The sequence below is a fragment of the Myotis brandtii genome, unplaced genomic scaffold (assembly GCF_000412655.1).
Source record: "Myotis brandtii unplaced genomic scaffold, ASM41265v1 scaffold112, whole genome shotgun sequence".
NCBI classification, from domain to species: domain Eukaryota; kingdom Metazoa; phylum Chordata; class Mammalia; order Chiroptera; family Vespertilionidae; genus Myotis; species Myotis brandtii.
Window position 1 is genome coordinate 15,189,018 of NW_005353838.1, and position 18,674 is coordinate 15,207,691.

Below are 18,674 nucleotides of genomic sequence, written 5' to 3' on the forward strand. Positions count from 1 at the left end.
GGCCCATGGTGCCTCCCCCCAGCCAGCTCTGTCCCCGATTGGCCCCCCCATTCCAATCAGGGGCAAGGCTGGCAGCTACCACCTGCGGCCCCTCCCCCCAGCTGTCCCTGCCCCTGATCAGCCCCCTCCCCCCAATCAGGGGCAGGGCCTGCCAGCCAATCTTCTGTGGCCCCTTCTCCCACTGGCCTGGCCCTGATTGGGCCCCGATTGGGGTGGGCCTGCCGGCCAACCTCCTGCCGTCTCCTCCTCCCAACAGGCCCAGCCCCAATCCACCCCAGTCAGGGCCGGGCGGCTGGACCCCACCTGTGCGTGAATTCATGCACTGGGATTCTAGTAGTAAAAATAAAAAGCAAACAAAATCTTGTGATTTTGATACCAGAGAAAATTATTTGCTTTATTTTGCATTTTACCCTGAGCTTCAAATAATTTATATTTTTATTGGCTATTTATTAGTCCTTTATAAATTTTGTCATATTTATTGATCATTATAAAGAATCAGCTTTTTGTTTTGTTGATGTTCTTGATTATTTTTCTGTTTTCAATGTCATTGATACCTACTCTAGAGTTTTTATTACTTCTTTTTCTTTAATCTGCTTCCTTTAGGCGTCAGTTGCCCTTCTCGCTTTCGTTTCCTAAGGTAGAAGCTTAGAAGATTGATTTCAAGTCTTTTTCTAATATATGCCTTTAGTGCTATAAATTTCTCTAGTTTAATTCCATTGTGATCTGAGAACTTGCTTTGTATGATTTCTACTCTGTTGTATTAGGTGAGATGTTCTGTGTGATCAGGAGAGTTTTTTATCTTGATTGATGTTCTAGTTGAACATGAGAAGGTGGATTCTGCTGTTATTCAATGGAATGTTTTATAAATGTGAGGTGGGCTGATGGACGGGTGTTCAGGTCCCCTGTTTCCTCACTGCTCCTGTCTGCTGGGTCTGTCAGACACAGGGAGAAGCATTTAGGTCTTCAGCTAACATATCGGGCTTGTCTTTTTCTCTTTTGAGTTTTGTTCATTTTTGCCTCATGCATTTTGATACCATGTTGTTAGGTGCATGGGTGTTTAGGGTTGTTATTTCTTCTTGGAGAATGAGCTCACTTATCATTACATAATGCCCCTCTTTATCCTGGGTAATTTTTCTAGTTCTGAAGTCTGCTTTGTCTGAAATTGATACAACTATTCCAGCCTCTGATTTGTGTAGGTAGGGTCTGTCCTCCTCCATCTCTTCACTTCCAACTGAGTCTTTGTATTTAAAGTGGGTTTCTTGTGGACGACATGCAGGGCAAGAATGGTGGCTTTCAGGCATTTTACTTCTCAGCTGAAACTGGAAATCCTCTTAGTTTTCTAAAGCTCAGTGGTCAGCTTTCTCTTTTGTCTAGATCAGTGGTCGGCAAACCGCGGCTCGCGAGCCACATGCGGCTCTTTGGCCCCTTGAGTGTGGCTCTTCCACAAAATACCACGTGCGGACACGCGCACAGTGCGATTGAAACTTCGTGGCCCATGCGCAGAAGTCAGTTTTCGGCCTGGGCAAGTCTATTTTGAAGAAGTGGCGTTAGAAGAAGTGGGGGGTGTCAGTCGGTGGGGTGATGGGAGACACGGCGCAGGCGGGCCGCGGGATACGCAGCGCCGGGGAGGTACATTGTTTTGAGGTACATTCGCTGAGGTCGACCCCTTCCAACTCTCCCATCCACCCTCATCTATCTGAAACAAGTATACAAGACGAGTGTGGATGGGAGAGTTGGAAGGGGTCGACTTCAGTGAACGTACCTCAATCAGATTGAGGACGTTTTTAGCAAAGGCCAGTTTAGGAGTACCCTAATTAAGTTAGTAACAATGTACCTACCTATATAGTTTAAGTTTAAAAAATTTGGCTCTCAAAAGAAATTTCAGTCGTTGTACTGTTGATATTTGGCTCTGTTGACTAATGAGTTTGCCGACCACTGGTCTAGATGATTATATTGTTTTGTCTAGATGTTTTTGTAAATGTCCCTAAATGATATTTTATACAGTATTATTCTGAATCTTGCTTTAAAAATATATATCTTTTCTTTAACTGCTGCATAGTGTTCCAGCTCTAGGTCTGATGTCTTGAGGTCTCAGCCTTAATCATAATCATCCTTCGTGTCAACATTGTATCTGAAAGGTGTTTCAGAAACTTTTGATTCCACAGCACTCTTGCCAGGTGGGGGCTCTCCTCATTTCACAGGTAGGGAAACAGGTCTCAGAGCTCCGACGGGCATGGTCCTGTGACAGTGGTCTGGAGGGTGTGGTGTCTGGCTCTTGGCACCTCCCTGTGGTCTTGTGCATGATCATCTTATCCTCCCTCGAGGCTCTCATCAGCTCAGGCTTGTTGAATGTCGCCTCCTAGTTCAGCTGTCACTTTCCTGAACCCTGCTTTCATCTCCTGGTCCCGTTCCTTTCCTGAAATCCCACCCTAAAGTTGTGTGTTTGTCTCCAGTGATTTCTTTCCCTGACATTCCTCTTTCATTACTTCTGCTGCTGTTGGGATTTCATCCCCTCACTCGCCATCTGCAATCCTCGGGTCAGTTACTCCTTCATCCCACCCATCCCCTGTGCACACGCCCATCGGGTCAGTTTTCATCAGAATGTCACAGGGACACTTTTCTCCTCACCCCGGGTCCTGCAGTGGCAGAGCTGTGTTTAGTCAGGGGGCCAAGTCTCACTTCTAGGATAGTTCACAGTCCTAACCCTCTGGTCTGCCCATCAGAATGCCCCACAAGTCTCCCTCCCCCACCTGCCCAGGAAATATGTGAAAATCTGAGTGATCTTCTAAAACTATAGTCACCTTTGTTTTTCCTGGAAACCTCCCCTCAACTTTTCTAGGCTATCATTGTATGTGGGTTTTTATGTGATTCTTGTTAATATCAGCTTCTGTTGGGCAAAATATGTGAAATATCAAATAGGAGGTGACTCTCCTGACATTCTATGGAGACTGGGCCATGTGCAATCACTTTTTGAGTCCTTCCATTGGTAATGCAGTGTCATTTTCTGAACACAATCTGGAATCATTCTAGACTCTGTCCAAAATTCCTGTCTCATAATCATAATTTTAGTAGTTATTTAGTTGTGTGGTTATCAGAGCATAGAGAAAGATCCTATAATTCCCGCAAAGCTCACAATTATAACATTCAATTGTTTCAGTTCATTTATTGCAAACGCTCTTGTCTTATCCTTCTCCCAGTTTGTGCTCCTCTGCCCTTTCCCCAAAGATATTTCATAACAGTGTATAGTCGTAATGGTGTTTGTTTTCCAGTACTACTTCTTAATTTCGGGGACTCAAGTGAAAATTATGATCAATTTTCTGAGATAGTTACTGTAAACATGCCATTTACTAGTTATACTCATTTTATCCAGAACTTGACCAAATTACTGGTTAAGAGCAATGTTGTACCGTCTCAGTTACGTGTGTCAGTGTGTAATTATGTTTGTGTGTGCTGATGCTGAATGGTAACTGGTTTTCAACCTTGAGAGCACTCTGATCTCATAGCTGTGATCCGTAACTGACTGGTGCCCGCGCTGTCGGCTTCACTCCTGTGCTGACTGGTTAGCAGCCGGGCCTCCGCCTTCCTGCTGCTCCCCCAGAGCCCTCCCTCTTTGAGTCCTGTGTTCCGTGGCTCCTGGAGGACGTCTTTCTGATGTGCATGTCCAGTGCTGTAGAACTGAGTTGTGAGTGTGGGATCAGAAATGTAGTGCTCCACACAGACCTTTACACTTCAGGAAAGACTAAAAAGATGCTTTGGACATGTTTTAGGAGGACTATAGACATTCTGTTAATTGGGGAACAGTTGAGTCATAAAACATAATTTACTATTGTTGTTTTGTCTTTTCCTGCCTCACATTTTGTTTTAAAATATGTGGTCTAGCACCTCATATTATAAACTAAACTTGAGTACATTTAATCTCATTTAAATGTACTTTGGGTCATGATGTTAAGAGGCTCTATTACTCTCAGCCAGTTCTCCTTAATCAGATTGAGTGCTCTGTGAACAGAATGTTTTGTTTCATTGCTTTTGCTTCCTGGGTCATAAAATTATGGCTTCCTGTTGTCCTCATTCCTTATCTTCAATCTGTCTAGATGATTAGAGATAAAGATGTGGCTTTACTGGTGATAGGTACACCGGCTCTTCTGAGGTCACAATTCAGGCTCATAGTGAGGCACTGGAGGAGCAGTATAGCCAGTTTCAAGAAGTCTGAACAGTCACAGATAATTTTTTAATCTTCAAAAACAGTTTGAAGCATGTTTGTCCAGATCCATCCTTTTGGGGAGGTTATGTGAAAATATAGTTCTGCCAAGTCAAACAGAGATGGCGCTGTTGCTCTGTGTATTCCTCTCAAGTTCCCAGGCCAAGCCAGTAAGTCCTTTCACATTTTCCACAATTTTTTTTAGGATTTTCAAGCTGTAGAGAAAACCAGATCTTATGTACCTTGATATTTGTTAACATTTAAACATACAAACTTCATTTTTACTTGAAACTGTTTATTGTGAGATCACTTTAAAAATTGTCCTTGTATAATAAGAATGAAATAATTCTATTTGTGTTAAAAATAAAAAGATGTGTATTTATGCATTATTGATGCATGCTTATGAAATATATTCTAAAACCAATTACTGTTAGAAGAGAAAAATTCTGGTCTGAGTTGTGTGCACTACAGCCACGTCAGGATCCTAGGCCAGCAGTTAGTTATCCTGGCAGGATTTCTGGAGCCATGTCTGGGTGGGGATTATTCAGTCAGTGAGGTGACTTTTACTGTGACACCTGGGTGTGCCTTTACCTGCTGTCCACGCACCGACCGTGAGTTCTGGTGCTCTGTGTCCCTCTGTGGGAGAGGACAGAGGATCACTGAGCCCTGGATTCAGATCGGGCTATTCCGATGCAGTGGGGCCTGCTCGTGGGGTGGGGACAGGCTTGGGTTTGCCTGGTAGGTCTGGACTTGCTCTCACCAAGTGGCTGAGAGCCAGAGACATTTAAAAAACTTCCATTTGGGCCATTACAAGCAGAAACATCTGCCATTATAACTCCTTAATGGGAAAGTGGCCATTTAAAATAATTATTTTCTTTGTTTTGAGCCCTTAAGAAAGGAGACTTTATTTTAATGTTTCTTTCTAAAAGCCCCAAAAATGCTTTTCATCTTCAAGTATAGTGTTTATATTCAGACTAAATTTAATTTAAGCAAATTACAGAAGTATAAATATTTTAGCATCCAGCAAAACAAAATGGAGAAACAAGGAGAGGACCGAATGATTTGTATTTATCGGTGCCAAGAAAGGCAGAGAGCTAGACCTGTTATAAGCACTGGCACAACAGCCCATCCTGTGTGGAAACTCCCCCACTCCCCACGCCCTGAGTCCCAGAGCCTTGATCCTGCAGACCCTGCAGATGGTGTCGGCCTTTGGGGGAGTGGCAGGTACGATGCTGTGCTGTCAACCTGGCGGACCCACCTGACTCAAGTCTCTTTCCTCAAGACTCATTCATTTTGCAAGTTTTTAATGAGGACACTATGTACATGACATTGAAATATATGGTGTTTGTTGTTACCTTTTTATTCCTGCTATGCCTATATTTAAAGCACACTGTGGACTGAAGGGTCCCAGGTTCGATTCTGGCCAAGGGCACATGCCTGGGTTGTGGGCTTGCTCCCCAGTAGGGGGTGTGCGGGTGGCAGCCAATCAGTAATTCTCTCTCATCATTGATGTTTCTATCTCTCTCTCTCCCTCTCCCTTCCTCTCTGAAATAAATAAAGAAAAATATTTTAAAAAAATAAATAAAGCACACTGTGGCTCTTTTTTTATGTTTCCATTTTGTATCCATTCCCAAAGGTAGTCATCCGGCCACTGAGGCTTTTGAAAGACTCCACTCAGGCTGTGAAAGTCATTCCAATAGCAGCGCCACAAAGAGCAGATGGTCTTTGGGGTGAAAGTTGTGCGTCAAGATGACTGCTTGGGAATGAATGGCATTTATTTGAATGTATTAATTTTTTAATATGGATGTGTTTAAAAACCAGCCTTACAGCTTATTTCATTATTTATGTTGGTGGTTTAGCGTGACCCATGTTTGTCTTATTTCCTAGGGTTCAGGATAAGTTGAAGGTGCTGAATTACACAACCATTCCAATCTATCTCCCAGAAATCACGATTGGAGCACACCAGAGTGACCGAGTCTTCCGTGAATTCTCAGAGGTGAGACCTTTGAAGCCAGAGAGCTGACCTGCTGTGGGTCTCAAACAACTGGGGACAACATCGCTTCTCTGAAAAATGGTTCTGGTCGTTGTTTCTTTTCAGTGAAAGAGCTTTCTTTTCGTTGAAATGATTCTCCTTTTCTCCCTTTATCCTGGTCTGTAAAGCTGACACGGCCCTCAGACGGCCAGGCCATGAAGAGGAAGATGTTCTGGGCAGCGTGTGTGCAAGCGACATTCCTCATCAGCATGTTATCTTGGTGTAAAAATGTTCTGGGTTCCTTAGCTTTATCTCCATGTCATTATTATCAACTTTAACTTCTGCTCTTCATGGCCCATAAATAGTGGAGGGGTGGCCCAGTTGGACAGCAATGAGGGCAAAGGTCAGGAGGGTCAGCTGCTTTATTGGTCTTATCTGATTTCCATACCTTTTTAGTGAATTATTTTCACAATGGTTTGTGGAGTCATTTCAGGCAAGATTCCATGAACTTAGAGAACATGCATCGGTTCTGGTTTGGAACCCAGTGGGTGAATGGAGAGAGAGTCTTCTCTGGAATGCTGGTGCCAGTGGAATAGTCGGAACATGAGCCCTTTCTCCATCAGCTGTGGTTGGGGTTGTTAATGGCAAACGTGTGAAATGATTGTATATAAATTAGACAAGCTAAGCAGGCAGCATTTGGGTAAATTGAAAGTTAAATACTTTCGCACAACTGTAATTCTCGGATTTGAGGCTTGCAAATTGCTTGAAGTGATTGGGTGTTGTAATATGTCCCACCGCTTCCTTTCTTACTTGAGGTCCTTGGCATTTTCTTTTAAGTAAGTTCTTCTAGTTGTTTTGAAAGTGATTTTATTCAGTGTAGAAATTTTAGGAAACTCTGAGTTACCTCAGTGGGTATGTTTGCATGTTTCGTGCTGGCCTCTGGGTGTGAGTACTTGCAGTCTGCGTCTGTTTGAGTGGAACTGTGCGGATCCACAGTTTGGTTGTGGCAAGGCTTAGCTGTGCCACCTCTGCCACTTGCAAAGGCCAGAAAACCTGCTTGGTGATGTTCCACTCACTCTGCATTTAATGGCTCACCAGGTCCTGTGGAGTCCATCTTACAAATGGCTTCATTTTCTTCTGGCGTCACAGCTACGCCTCTGTGCAGCCTCCATGATCTTACTTCAGTTTGTCCTGCAGCTTCCTGCCTGGCGTCCTCTGTGCCAAGCCTGACCCTATAGCCCCTCTTCATAATATGCAGAGGCAGCTGACCACACAGCCCTTCCCGGACTCAGACCGAGTTCAGATCCTGTAACGTGCTCATCTGGCTCCTGCAGAGTCTGCTGTCATCACAGCCCGGAGGGCATCCGTGGTCGCTCAGTGCTGTCTGTTAGTCCAGACCAGTGGGGCCTGGGGACTTAATGTGCTGGGTGGAGAGAGGATTTAAAAACATACATAAATTACTAGTGAGAAAGTTTTGCCCTTTAAATTAAAAAAATTATTCTGATTACATCTTTAGCATCTGGCTCACTTCTGATAGTCCCACTTTTATACAAAGAAACAAGGCAAGCTCAGGAATTTTGTAGTCATTGATATGTGTGTGGAATTAGTAACTTGGCTTCATTTTTATATTTTTTTTCATGTTCTATTGTTTATGATGAGGGTACTGGCTTTCTACTTGTATTACTGGTGTGAAGTGTCCTTTTAAAATAAAGTAAAAAGGCAGTGGCACACGGGTATGAAACCTTGGCCCCAGTGGGGAGGTGACCTTGGATGATGTCAGCAGCCACACTCTCCTCATGTCAGGTTCTGTGGCACCAGGCTCTCCGTCTTGTTCTGTCACACATTTGTGCCATTTGTTCATTAGCTCAGTTACTTGTTCCACTACATGCTTAGTGAGTGTATGCTAGTGTCAGACTGTCCTAGACATGGGACAGCAGTGCCTAAGATGGACAAGATCTTGGCCCTTACAGAGCTTACATCACAGTGGAAGGAAACAAAACAAAAAGTAAAACAGAATTGGTTGAACAGTGGTGACCAGTGCTGTGGACAAAAATTAAATTCCCAGCAGAGGTTAGGACAGAGCCCCTGCGAGGAGAGCTGAACTTAAAGATCTTGGTTGTGGCCCAGGAAGGCCTCACAAGAAGGAGTGTGGGCAGAGATGCAGGAGGCGGGAGTGGCTGGGGCACTGAGAGGGGAGCCCCAGATGTGAGGGAAGGCTTTTCCTGCACAATCAAGACACAGGAAGGAGGACTGTGCTGGAGCAGAGGGAGGGAGGGGACAGGTAGTAAGGGAGAGATGGCTTACCTGGGTAGGACATGGCAAGAAGGAGGACGTGTGTGACACACTATGTGTTGGGAATATTTTGCCTCTAACTTGAAGCAGATTGGCCAAGGGTGTGGGCGAAGCAGGGGGAGCACCAGGAGGCAGTTTGCAGAGTACATGTCAGAGGGCAGCGTCATCATACAACTTTGGAAAAGTCGTCGTATTGTGGGTAGAACCTCCAGGATCTGTTGAGATTTGGTGTTGGAAAGTGGGAGAGAGAAGTGAGCTGACTGCTGCATTAGGGCTCAGAAACTGGAACTCTTCGGGTGGGAATTGGCTGATACTGGACAACACAGAGGTACAGGCTTCAGGGAAAAATCAAGAATTCACTGTTGGACATGGTACGTTCAAGACACTTAGTATCCCCATGAGGAGATGTTGAGTAACAGGTCTAATGGGTTTGGAGCCTGGTGAGGGCTGTAACTATGAATCTAGAAGTCGTCAGCATGTGGTTGACATTTGAAGTCACGGTGCCGGTGATCTCTGTAAGCACAGAGGGAGTGGAAAGCCTAAGGTCGAGAAGTTGAGGAGACCCAGCGAACCAGATTAGTCATGTCTTCACAGAGCTTATGTTTCAGTGTGTGTATTTCATTGATTATAACTGGGCAACAGCTCATGCCTGTAGGAGTTTTCATTTCTTCTGTTAATATGTGCCTATTTATAAAGTATAGATTGTATTTATTTCTCTCTGTTTAGCAAGAAAGAGTGAGCCTGATTACCCCTGGGAAAGTAGGCCTGGTATCCAGAGCAGGGGAGACGCCATCTGGCATGGTAATCGTGTGGGGCTGCTCCCAAGAGATGCAACAGACTGAAGAGCTGAACAAGAGCCGATTATATAGATGATGCCCTTTATGTGTGACATTTCTAGGTGACCCTGCTCATAGTTGTAACGGCGCTGCTCATAGTCAGGAAAGTTCCAGCAAACCAGCAGCCGGGCCATCATCTGACAACTATGGCAAACACAGGATGTTTCACATGTTAACTCTGTATGGAACATGGACATTCAAAAGTCCCATGATATAAAAAGCAAAAGAAAAATACAAGCCAGCAAATAACAGTTTTATCTCTCTAATCTTATTCCCCCCTTTTACTTTCCTTGCCTGACTACCCTGGATAGATGTCTAGTTCATACTGAGTGGAGGTTGTCACCGTGCTGTCCTGTCCAATCAGTGTCATGTTCGCTGTAAGTTAGTTTTAGATACTCTTTCTCAGGTGAGGCAGTTCCATCTTATTACTACTTTCCGAAGACTTTCTTCAGGTTTGGTACTGAGTTTACCACCCCTTGTCTGCCCTGGATGATCTTTCTCCTCTTTCTGTAAATACGGTCAGTTATAGTGATTGATTTCGATGTGAGGCCACACCTTGAATCCTGGGTAGGTCCCACCTGTGGGCACATCTCCCTCTTCGTGTATAGCTGGATCTAATGCACACGTTTAATGTAGGGTTTTGCATCTATGTTCCTGAGAGGCTGGATGGTAATTTTCCTTTCTCACAGTATCCTTGTCAGATTTACTATCATTATCCTGCCGGCATCAGACACTAAGCTGTCACTTTTATTCTCTGGAAAGTTGTGTAAGATGGGCGTTGCTTCTTCCTGACGTGTTTGCAAAGATTCACTAGTGGGCTCTGTTGGAATATTTTAAATTATTAATTTATTTTCTTTAATAGACACAGAATATATAATGTTCAAGTTATATTTTTTAAGGCATTTGCCCCCATTTTGTTTAAATTTTCTGATTTCTTGGCATGAAGTTGTTTGTCTTTTTTTATGTTTTTAACTTGGTCACGCCTGCGAATAGCCACTGCCCTGCTCTCCCTCCCCCTTGGAGGGAGCCTGTTGCCCAGGGAGCCAGCTTCTTGCTTGGTGTTATCTGCTGTACATCCAATTCACTGATCACTGCTCTTTTTCCTCTTTCATTTACTACTTTTCTAACTTCTTAAGGCAGAAGGTGGGTCATTGATTTCTGGCTTGTCTTACTATTCGATATATGCATTTGAAGCTGGACACATTGTCCTCCAAACTTAGCTTAGCTAGATTTCATAATGTCATCGTTGCATAATCATTCAATTTAAAGTATTTTCTCATTATAACCTCATTTCCTTTTTGACCAGTATGCTAATTTGAATTATTCTGGATAACTTAAAAGCAGTGGGGATCTTTCTAATTATCTTTCTGTTACTGATTTTCTGGCTTAATTCCACTCTAGTCAGAGCACACTTGTTACAATTTCAGTCCTTGCGGTGTGATTGAGGCTGACCTTCGGCTCTGCATTTGGTTAATTTTGGTAACGTTCCCTGGTCCTCAGGGAGAGGGTCTCCTTCCCACACTGTGTGCAGTTCAGTTGGTCTCATCGGGGTGAATTCTGTTCGCCACATTCTCCACACTGTCCTCATTCTCACTGGTCTTTTCTCTCCCGTCACCTTGTGGTCAGAGATGTGGAGATCTGCCTCTGTGTGGATGTGCCCTTCTCCGTCTGTCCAGTTCTGCTCTGTGTAGGTTTAGAGGCTGTGTCATTAGAGGAAGACAGATTTAAATTGCTATAAATTCTCAGTGGAGTTACCGTTTTATAGGTTCTGAACTTTTTCTCACTATCTTTGGTTCTTACCTTAAAGTTTACTTCATTCAATGCTTAGGCAGCATCTGTAGTCTTCTTTTGCTTAGTATTTGCATGGTAGAGTTGTTTTTCTGCATCTTTTAATTTCAACCTTTTTCTATCTTCATATTTCCAGTGGGCACCTTGTAACCTGAAAACAGTTATGTTTTTAGTTCTGTTCAGTCTGAAAGTTGGGAATATTTATCTGTTCACATTTAATGCAATTACAGATACATTTATGTTTAAATAGCTTACCTTAGCCCTGGCCGGTTTGGCTCAGTGGATAGAATGTCAGCCTGCGGACTGAAGGGTCCCAGGTTCGATTCTGGTCAAGAGCACATGCCTGGGTTGCGGGCTCGATCCCCCGTAGGGGATGTGCAGGAGGCAGCCGATCAATGATTCTCTCTCATCATTGATGTTTCTATCTCTCTCTCCCTCTCCCTTCCTCTCTAAAATCAATAAAAAAAATATTTAAAAAAAATAAATAAGTAGCTTACCTACTGTATATTTTATATTGTTCTTACATGTTTTATGTATTTTTTTCCTGTCTTCTTTTGGATGAAAATTTTTAATCCTATTTCCGCCTCTATTTGTTTACTAGTTAACATTATTTTTAAATGGTTTTTCGTGGCTAACCTAGTGATTAAAATAGTCATCCTTGATTTATCAAAGTCTCACACTAGTTAGTAGTTCTCTCATTCCAGAACAGTGCTGGGATCTCGGGAGACTTTTACTTCATTTACCCAGCTCTTGTCACTTGTGCTGTTTTGTCACATCGAATTCTCCGTATGTTTGAAGCCTGGAGACGTGGCCCCTGTTTGATGCGGCTGGTGCTCTTCCCTCCCTGGGCTCGGGCTTGCCCTTAGGATCGGTCCTTGGCCAGAGGGTCCCTGCTGACAGTCTCACACTATGTTTTCAGTGGTCTTCATGTCTTCCTTCTATCGATGTTTTATTTTAGAATGTTTCAAATTTTAAAAAATAACAAAAATAGGAAAATAACTTGTCTGAACCTTTGTGATCAAATGGTGCCAATTAGCTTCAAATACTTTAAAACTGAGGTTCTCAGGTTTGGCTCCTGCACAGCACCTCCTGGGCACCCAGGTCTCAGGTGTGGCTCCTGCACAGCACCTCCTGGGCACCCAGGTCTCAGGTGTGGCTCCTGGACAGCACCTCCTAGGCACCCAGGTCTCAGGTGTGGCTCCTGCACAGCACCTCCTGGGCACCCAGGTCTCAGGTGTGGCTCCTGCACAGCACCTCCTGGGCACCCAGGTCTCAGGTGTGGCTCCTGCACAGCATCTCCTGGGCACTCCTTGGGAAAGCCGGCTCTCAGGTCCCAGGGTCAGGTCCTCTTGGGTGGGCCAGGTGTCCCCTGCCATGATGTGTGACTCTTAAGGTCAAGGACCTTCTCCTGCAGTTAGGGGATTGGTGTTCATATGTTGCTGCTGCTAATCCCAGACCTGGTTCCAGGGTGATCAGTCACCCCAGTAATGTTCTCTAGAACAAAAGGGCCCACCCTGGATAATGGATTGCATCTGATTGTCTTGTCTCTGTAGTCTCTTTGAATCTGATAGTTCCTCAAGCTTTCCGTGACATTTAAGACCTTGACACTTTTGAAGATCACAGGACAGGTATTTTTTAGTGTCCCTCGCTGCTTCCCATGATCAGATTGAGGCTGCGTTTTGTTTTTGTGGGCCTGTCACAGAACTGCTTGCATCTTGTCAGGTGGCACATGGTTACTGTCTGTCCTGTTATGGGTTGTATGGACTTTGGTCCCTTGACTAAGATTGTGTCTTCACTCTCTGTAATTAGTAAATATTTGAGGGGCATACTCTGAAACTGTCAATGTCCATTTCCTCCTCAATTGCTCATTCTACCATTTATTGATTTTCTTGGCTAAATTATGAATAGGATGGTTGCCAAATTACACTTTTCCTGATTCTGTGAGTCCTGCATCGTTAGTTAGCATTCTGCTGTGAGGACCTGCTTTCTCTTCTCCCTGCTGCATCATCTATTTATTTATGTCCCTGGGGAACCACCTGACCTTCCTCCCACACTGGTCCTGCCCCGCTGTGTCTCCAGGACTTCCTGAGCCCTTGAGGCCCGTGGAAGCCAGATGCAGGTGTCAGTCACATGGACCCACAGGGAGCAGCCCTTCTGGCCCAGTGACCACCCTGTGGTAGCCAAAGTACTTGTTGGAAGCAGAGAGCTGAAATGTGGCTCCCTGATGTCTTCCTGCCCCTTCTGGTCCTGTAGCCCCAGCACCTGGTACGAACCTTCCCTGCACAAGGAGCGGGTCCTGCCTAGCTGGCTACCATCACAGCCATGGTCACTGTGCTCTCATGCCGGCTCTTTTGCCCATGGGAATGCCTGGTAGCTGCTGTTCCAGGCCCACCTGCCTGTGTCCTGGGAGGCCAGACTCTGTGGACTGTGTCACAGGGCCCCTGCTCCCCAACTGCCACCAGGAGGAGCGGGCATTGAGCCATCTGTCCTCCAACATCATTGCTGCCGTGATAGCCCCTCCCGCCCTCCTGCAGCGGCACCTCTGGGTCCTGGGCAGCTAACGGCTCCCACCGTGGCTCCTCCTTTGTTGGCTCCTTCACCCACCCGCACTGACTGAGGCCTCGTGTTAATTGTAGCCCAGTGCTCCTACTGTGCTTCCTGCTGGACAGTGACCACTCAGCTGGGACTTCATCAGTGGGTTTCACATGGTGCTGGGCAGAGCATTAAGAAGGAACATGCTGTCGCCCTGGTGTCTGCTGGGTCACTCCCAGTCCAGTTCTCACCCAGGTGTCCCCTCCATGGCCTCGTCACTCTCCTGACAGGATGGGACACTTGGTTAGTTTGCATTTATAGGCCCCCTGCCAGGACAGAAGCTCTTTCGGGCAGAGCTATGCTGTGCCCGGGGCCTGCGGAGCCCATCACTCACAGCAGGGCCTGGAGAATGCAGGGCAGTGGGCTGGGGGACCGACCTGCTTGTAAACCCATGGTGACCTTGCCTGCTTCCTCCCACAGCTGCCGGGCCGCAAGTACTGCCCCGGGTATAATGCGGACGTGGGCGACAAGTGGATCTGGCTGAAGTGACGGACCACCCTCTGCTAGAGCTGTATTGGCAGTGAAGAAGAAGCTTCCAGTCTGCACTCTCGTGGCCTCCTCGTAGCTTTAAAATTTGGGGGGAAGTAAACATCGCACCGTGGAAGCAATGGCAGTCGTCCCTGCGGTGTAGTCAGGGTGGACAGGAGCATCGGAGTCTGCAGCTTTATGTGGCAGCAATTCGTAATGATCACGGGGCAAAGGAAGTCTGCTGGGGGGCCAGGCTCCACTAGAAGGGTTTCTTCTCCCACCTGTGTCCGTGTTGTGCAGGCTGGTACGTGGCTTCTTCAGACTCGAGAAATAAACTGCTTCTGTGGCACTTGTCTCCATTAGACTCTGCTCGCACACGGGCATGTCGCGCATGTGCCCACGCTCATTTGCCATTCCGCTCGCCGCTTACTGTGATGTGGTTTGCTTTAATTCAGAAACATACTAAGATTTAACCATTTACTCTGTTTATTCTAACAATCTATTAGAGAAAAGTAAAAAAAATAAGGAGGGAATACCAAAAAATGGAAGGAATTAGCATAGACTATAGAGCAGATGTTTGGGAGTCTTGTGTGATGAGCAGTACCCCTGGGCTCATGAGTCCTTCCTCTGAAGGCAGATCTGAGCTCACAGTGTCGGTGGGATAAAACAAAAGCAAAATAGCATGCTCTTCGTTCTCTGAGAATCCGTTGTCAGTGGAAGAGAGGAGCGAGAGAAAATCCCATTTCCTCCTCCACCTCTAAAACAGGAAACTAGGTGACGTGCCTCGCAGCTCATTGTAGAGTTCGGCATTTTAGTTCAGGGGTTAAGCTGTACATTGTGAATTCTATCCAGTGAGTTTTTCTGTGGAGTCCCACTGTGTTAAATGTGGCTCCTAGCCACATGTGACCATTACATTTAATGAGTTAGAATTAAATGCAGCTAATTCAGTTCACACTGGCCACCGTTCAGATGCTCAGTAGCCACGTGGCCCTCGGTTCCATGTTGCACGTCATGAGGAAGGTTCCCTCAGGCATCCCCACCATGGAGCGTGCCTGCATCCCCCGTCCCTTTCTCTCTCTCTGTGGGTTTTAAGAATTGAAAATAAAGTTTCCCAGCAGTGTTAGTTGGAGTTCAGATCTAAGTGGCCAAAGTTTTGCACTTCACTAAGAACAAGCAGCTTCAGTGATTGAGAGAGCAGCTAGGCTCCGGGCCAGCCAAGGGAGTGTCTTGGTCTGAATGCCTCCCAGAGCCATTAGGGAGAGGAGGAAGGAAGGAGAAAAGCATCCAATTATCTGGGCTGCTCTCATGTCCCGTGTGGCGAGCAGGCTCTGCTGCGCACCGAGAGCTCCTCACAGTGTGTGAGGGGTCTGCTGTGCGTCAGCTCGTCGGACAGTGCAGACCCTGGTCTAGGTACCACCTTCGCACTGTACCTGGTGCACCGCCCCTGGTGGCGGGGGCAGTTTGTCATTTGTGCTGAGGGAGCACGTCTCTTTCATCTCATGGTGTTTTCTGAGAGCCCTGGGCAGAGAAAGCAAATAGTGTCCAAGTCTCCAAACGGAAGCCCTGAGAGCTGAGGCGGCGGCCCCACCTTTTTGGTTCAGAGCAGGACATGACTTAGTTCCCGGGAATGCTTACAACCCTTAAAAGAAACCCAGGGTTGAAATAAAACTTCATTTTAAAAAATGTTTTTAGTTTTTATTTTCTTAGGAAGGGAGAGGGGGAGAGAGTGAAACATCGATTGGCTGCCTCTGGCACATACTCCGACCGAGGACTGAATCCACAACCTGGGCATGTGCCCTGATGGGGAATCAAACTGGCAACCTTTCGGTGTACGGGATGACGCTCAAGCAACAGCCACACTGGCCAGGGCAACCTGCCTGTTTGAATATCCCATGTTGGAATATTCAGTGCTTTGAGGGTCAGGAACTGAGCTTGTTGTAACATGTAGTTTTATGTCTTCCAGCCACTTGTTCACAGTCACGAGAATTTTGTATTAAGGAGAAAGCACTCATTTTTTCTAAATTGTCTTTCTGTTCCATCTGATTTTGTAACCAGAAGTGTAAGAACATTCAGCTTCTTGGAGGGAATTACGGACAGTTAGTTATGTCCACGTCAGCAAAGCAGGGTCACCTAGGTGGGCAACCAGTGGCTTGCCCAGCCTCACCTGCTGCTGGCTGTTGTCAGCCTCATGCGGACAAGGTGTGTGGTCAAAGAGCAGGTGTCCAGAAAGCTCCGCTTATGTGGTTTTCACTGAATTTTAAGTGTTGGGTTCTGTAAGATGGAACCAACCCAGACCCTCACATGACACCTGCTCCCTCTTCCTGCATCCTGTGTGCTTTCACTGGGGTCCAAGACCTCCTGCCCCAGTTTTGTGGGTGAGGGTATAGCTCCCCATGCTGTGCATCCCAGAGAAATGGCCCTGTGAGAGCAACATGAGCTGGCTGGCTGCCCCTTGAAGTTCTGTGGCTGGTAGGGCCTTGTGAAGGTTTCTGAACTACCTGCGCTCTGGTGTTTCAACTTTTATGCCCCATCTGCCTTGATCAGCCGTACCGCTGTATTGCAGATGGAAAGGGAGGGGTTCAGACAGCTCTGACCAAGGTCCCTAATCATGGTGTGCCGTCACACTAATGGCCGTGGGTACAAGGCCACCTGGGACCTCTTGTGGGTGACAGTGCTGCTGCCTCCAGGTGTGGGGAAGACAGACCAGACCCTGTGTGACCCTCTGCGTCCTGCCACTGACAGGAGGAGCAGGATCCAGGCCTGTGCGGGTGGACTGGGCAGGACTGTGGTGTCTGGGCTCAGGCCCCAGCGAGACCACCAGGTCCAGGCCCAGCTAAGCAGCTGCTGGACACTGGTGATCAGCGCTTCATGGAACTTGATCTCCTTGTCCCTGCGTAAGCGTCTGGTCCTTATGCGAGGAGCCATCTGTATGGAACACGGAATTACTGTGGGAGGTAGCAAATAGCCAGGCTCAGGGAGCAGGCCCCCATAGGGCACTTAGACCCACCTGCCAGTGCACCCAGACTGAAGGTGCAAGGCGTAATTGCTGGTCTTTGGCAGGTAACTGCACCTCCTCTCTGTTTCTGTTGCAAATGTGACATCTGTGTGGGCACTCCACACCTGTGGGGCTGACATTGTCCCCCAGCCCTGGTCTCAGAGGGGCTGTCCACAAAGTGGGTGCAACACGCACTCAGGGGGACGAGATATTGCCAAAGGGCCCAGCCCAGCCTGGGAGTTGGGCTGATGAACAGCCTGGCAGAGCTCGTGAGATGATTCCCTGATGCAGAATCCGCCCTGGCCTGCAGTCCCCACCTGCCCCCATCTGCCCCCATCTGCCCCCCCAGGGTGGCATGCCCAAGGTGCTACGTAGCGGAACAGAGCGAGGTGTCTGGTCTGTTTAGTCCACACCCAGGAGCCCTGCGCTTTGTGGAGCTGCTCAAGCTGGTGGGCCCTGTCCACCCATCCCTCCCTCTACACAGGCACCATAGAGGGGGCTGCAGTATTCCCTGCCCCCAGCCACGTCCCCTCCCACTTCTCTTTCTCCTCTCTCCGTGGCACTGGGGCAGGGTTTGGACTGTCTCTGCTGTGCCCGCGGAACCCGGTACAGAGCCTGTGCAGCAGCTCAGGCTGTACCTGTCTAATTAATCAATCTGGAATTCCCCAGAGAAACAGAACCAATAGGAGAGAGTTTTAGGTTCCTAAGGAATTGGCTTACAGGGTTGTGAGGCTGGCAGGTCTGAAGTCCATGGGTGGGGAATTCAAGCAGGACTTGATGCCAGTCTTAAGGCAGAATTCCTTTTTCTCTGGAAAACCATCCTGCTGTGTACGACCTGGCTCTCTCTCCACAGCAAAGGCGCAGTCAGGACAGATGCGGGCGGAGGGCTAGGGAGATGCCTTGGGAATGTCCCGGAAGACGGCGTGAGCTAAGAAGGTGCAGGAAGAACATGCAGGTGGAGGGCAAGAAGTGGTGCAGGTCCAGGACTCGGCATCAGGCAGCGAGCCCACAGGGACTGGAGGAGCCTGCACGTCCCTGTGTTTCATCAAGTCCCAGATGCCCAGTGTGAGATGCCTGCGTAACTGACAGAAGTTCACTGCCAGTTCGGTCACTGTGAGACCAGAAAACACTCATTGCTATGGAGGGCTCCCGGGAGGAGTGCCTCTGACTCACTTTTGTCTTCTCACGCAGGTACCCTAGTATTCGGGAGACAAGGTGGTACAAGCAAGTCCACCCTCAGGGTCCCATCCCTGCACCACATTCCTTCTCACATTCTCACTTATTTGAAGTTGTCAGTGTCTGTCCCCCCACCCCCAACCCGGCCCTCCATCCCCCATGCCTCCTGCGTAGGGGACGCAGTCATTGTATGGCAACATCTCCTGCCTCCAAGGCAGGGACCTGTGCTGGGGCCTCTGTGCAGCTGCACGCAGGGCCCCTGTCCTCACTGTCTCCCTCTCACTCAGAACTTCGGGGCATTCATTTTATCAACCACATGCAACACTGGCTCTACCTTTATGAAGAGCAGGGGGTGGG

General features: G+C 47.2%; 1 protein-coding gene across 1 annotated transcript in view; it reads left to right on the forward strand.

Annotated features, from left to right (window-relative positions):
* NDUFA10 (NADH dehydrogenase (ubiquinone) 1 alpha subcomplex, 10, 42kDa) overlaps positions 1-15,096 on the forward strand; it is a 29,312-nt gene extending 14,216 nt beyond the window's left edge. The window contains exons 8-9 of the mRNA XM_005857709.2: positions 6,086-6,194; positions 14,099-15,096. Coding sequence (XP_005857771.1) covers positions 6,086-6,194; positions 14,099-14,167 — 178 coding nt within the window. The 3' untranslated portion in view covers positions 14,168-15,096. The remainder of the gene's footprint in view (positions 1-6,085; positions 6,195-14,098) is intronic.
* Positions 15,097-18,674: the final 3,578 nt, after the last annotated feature.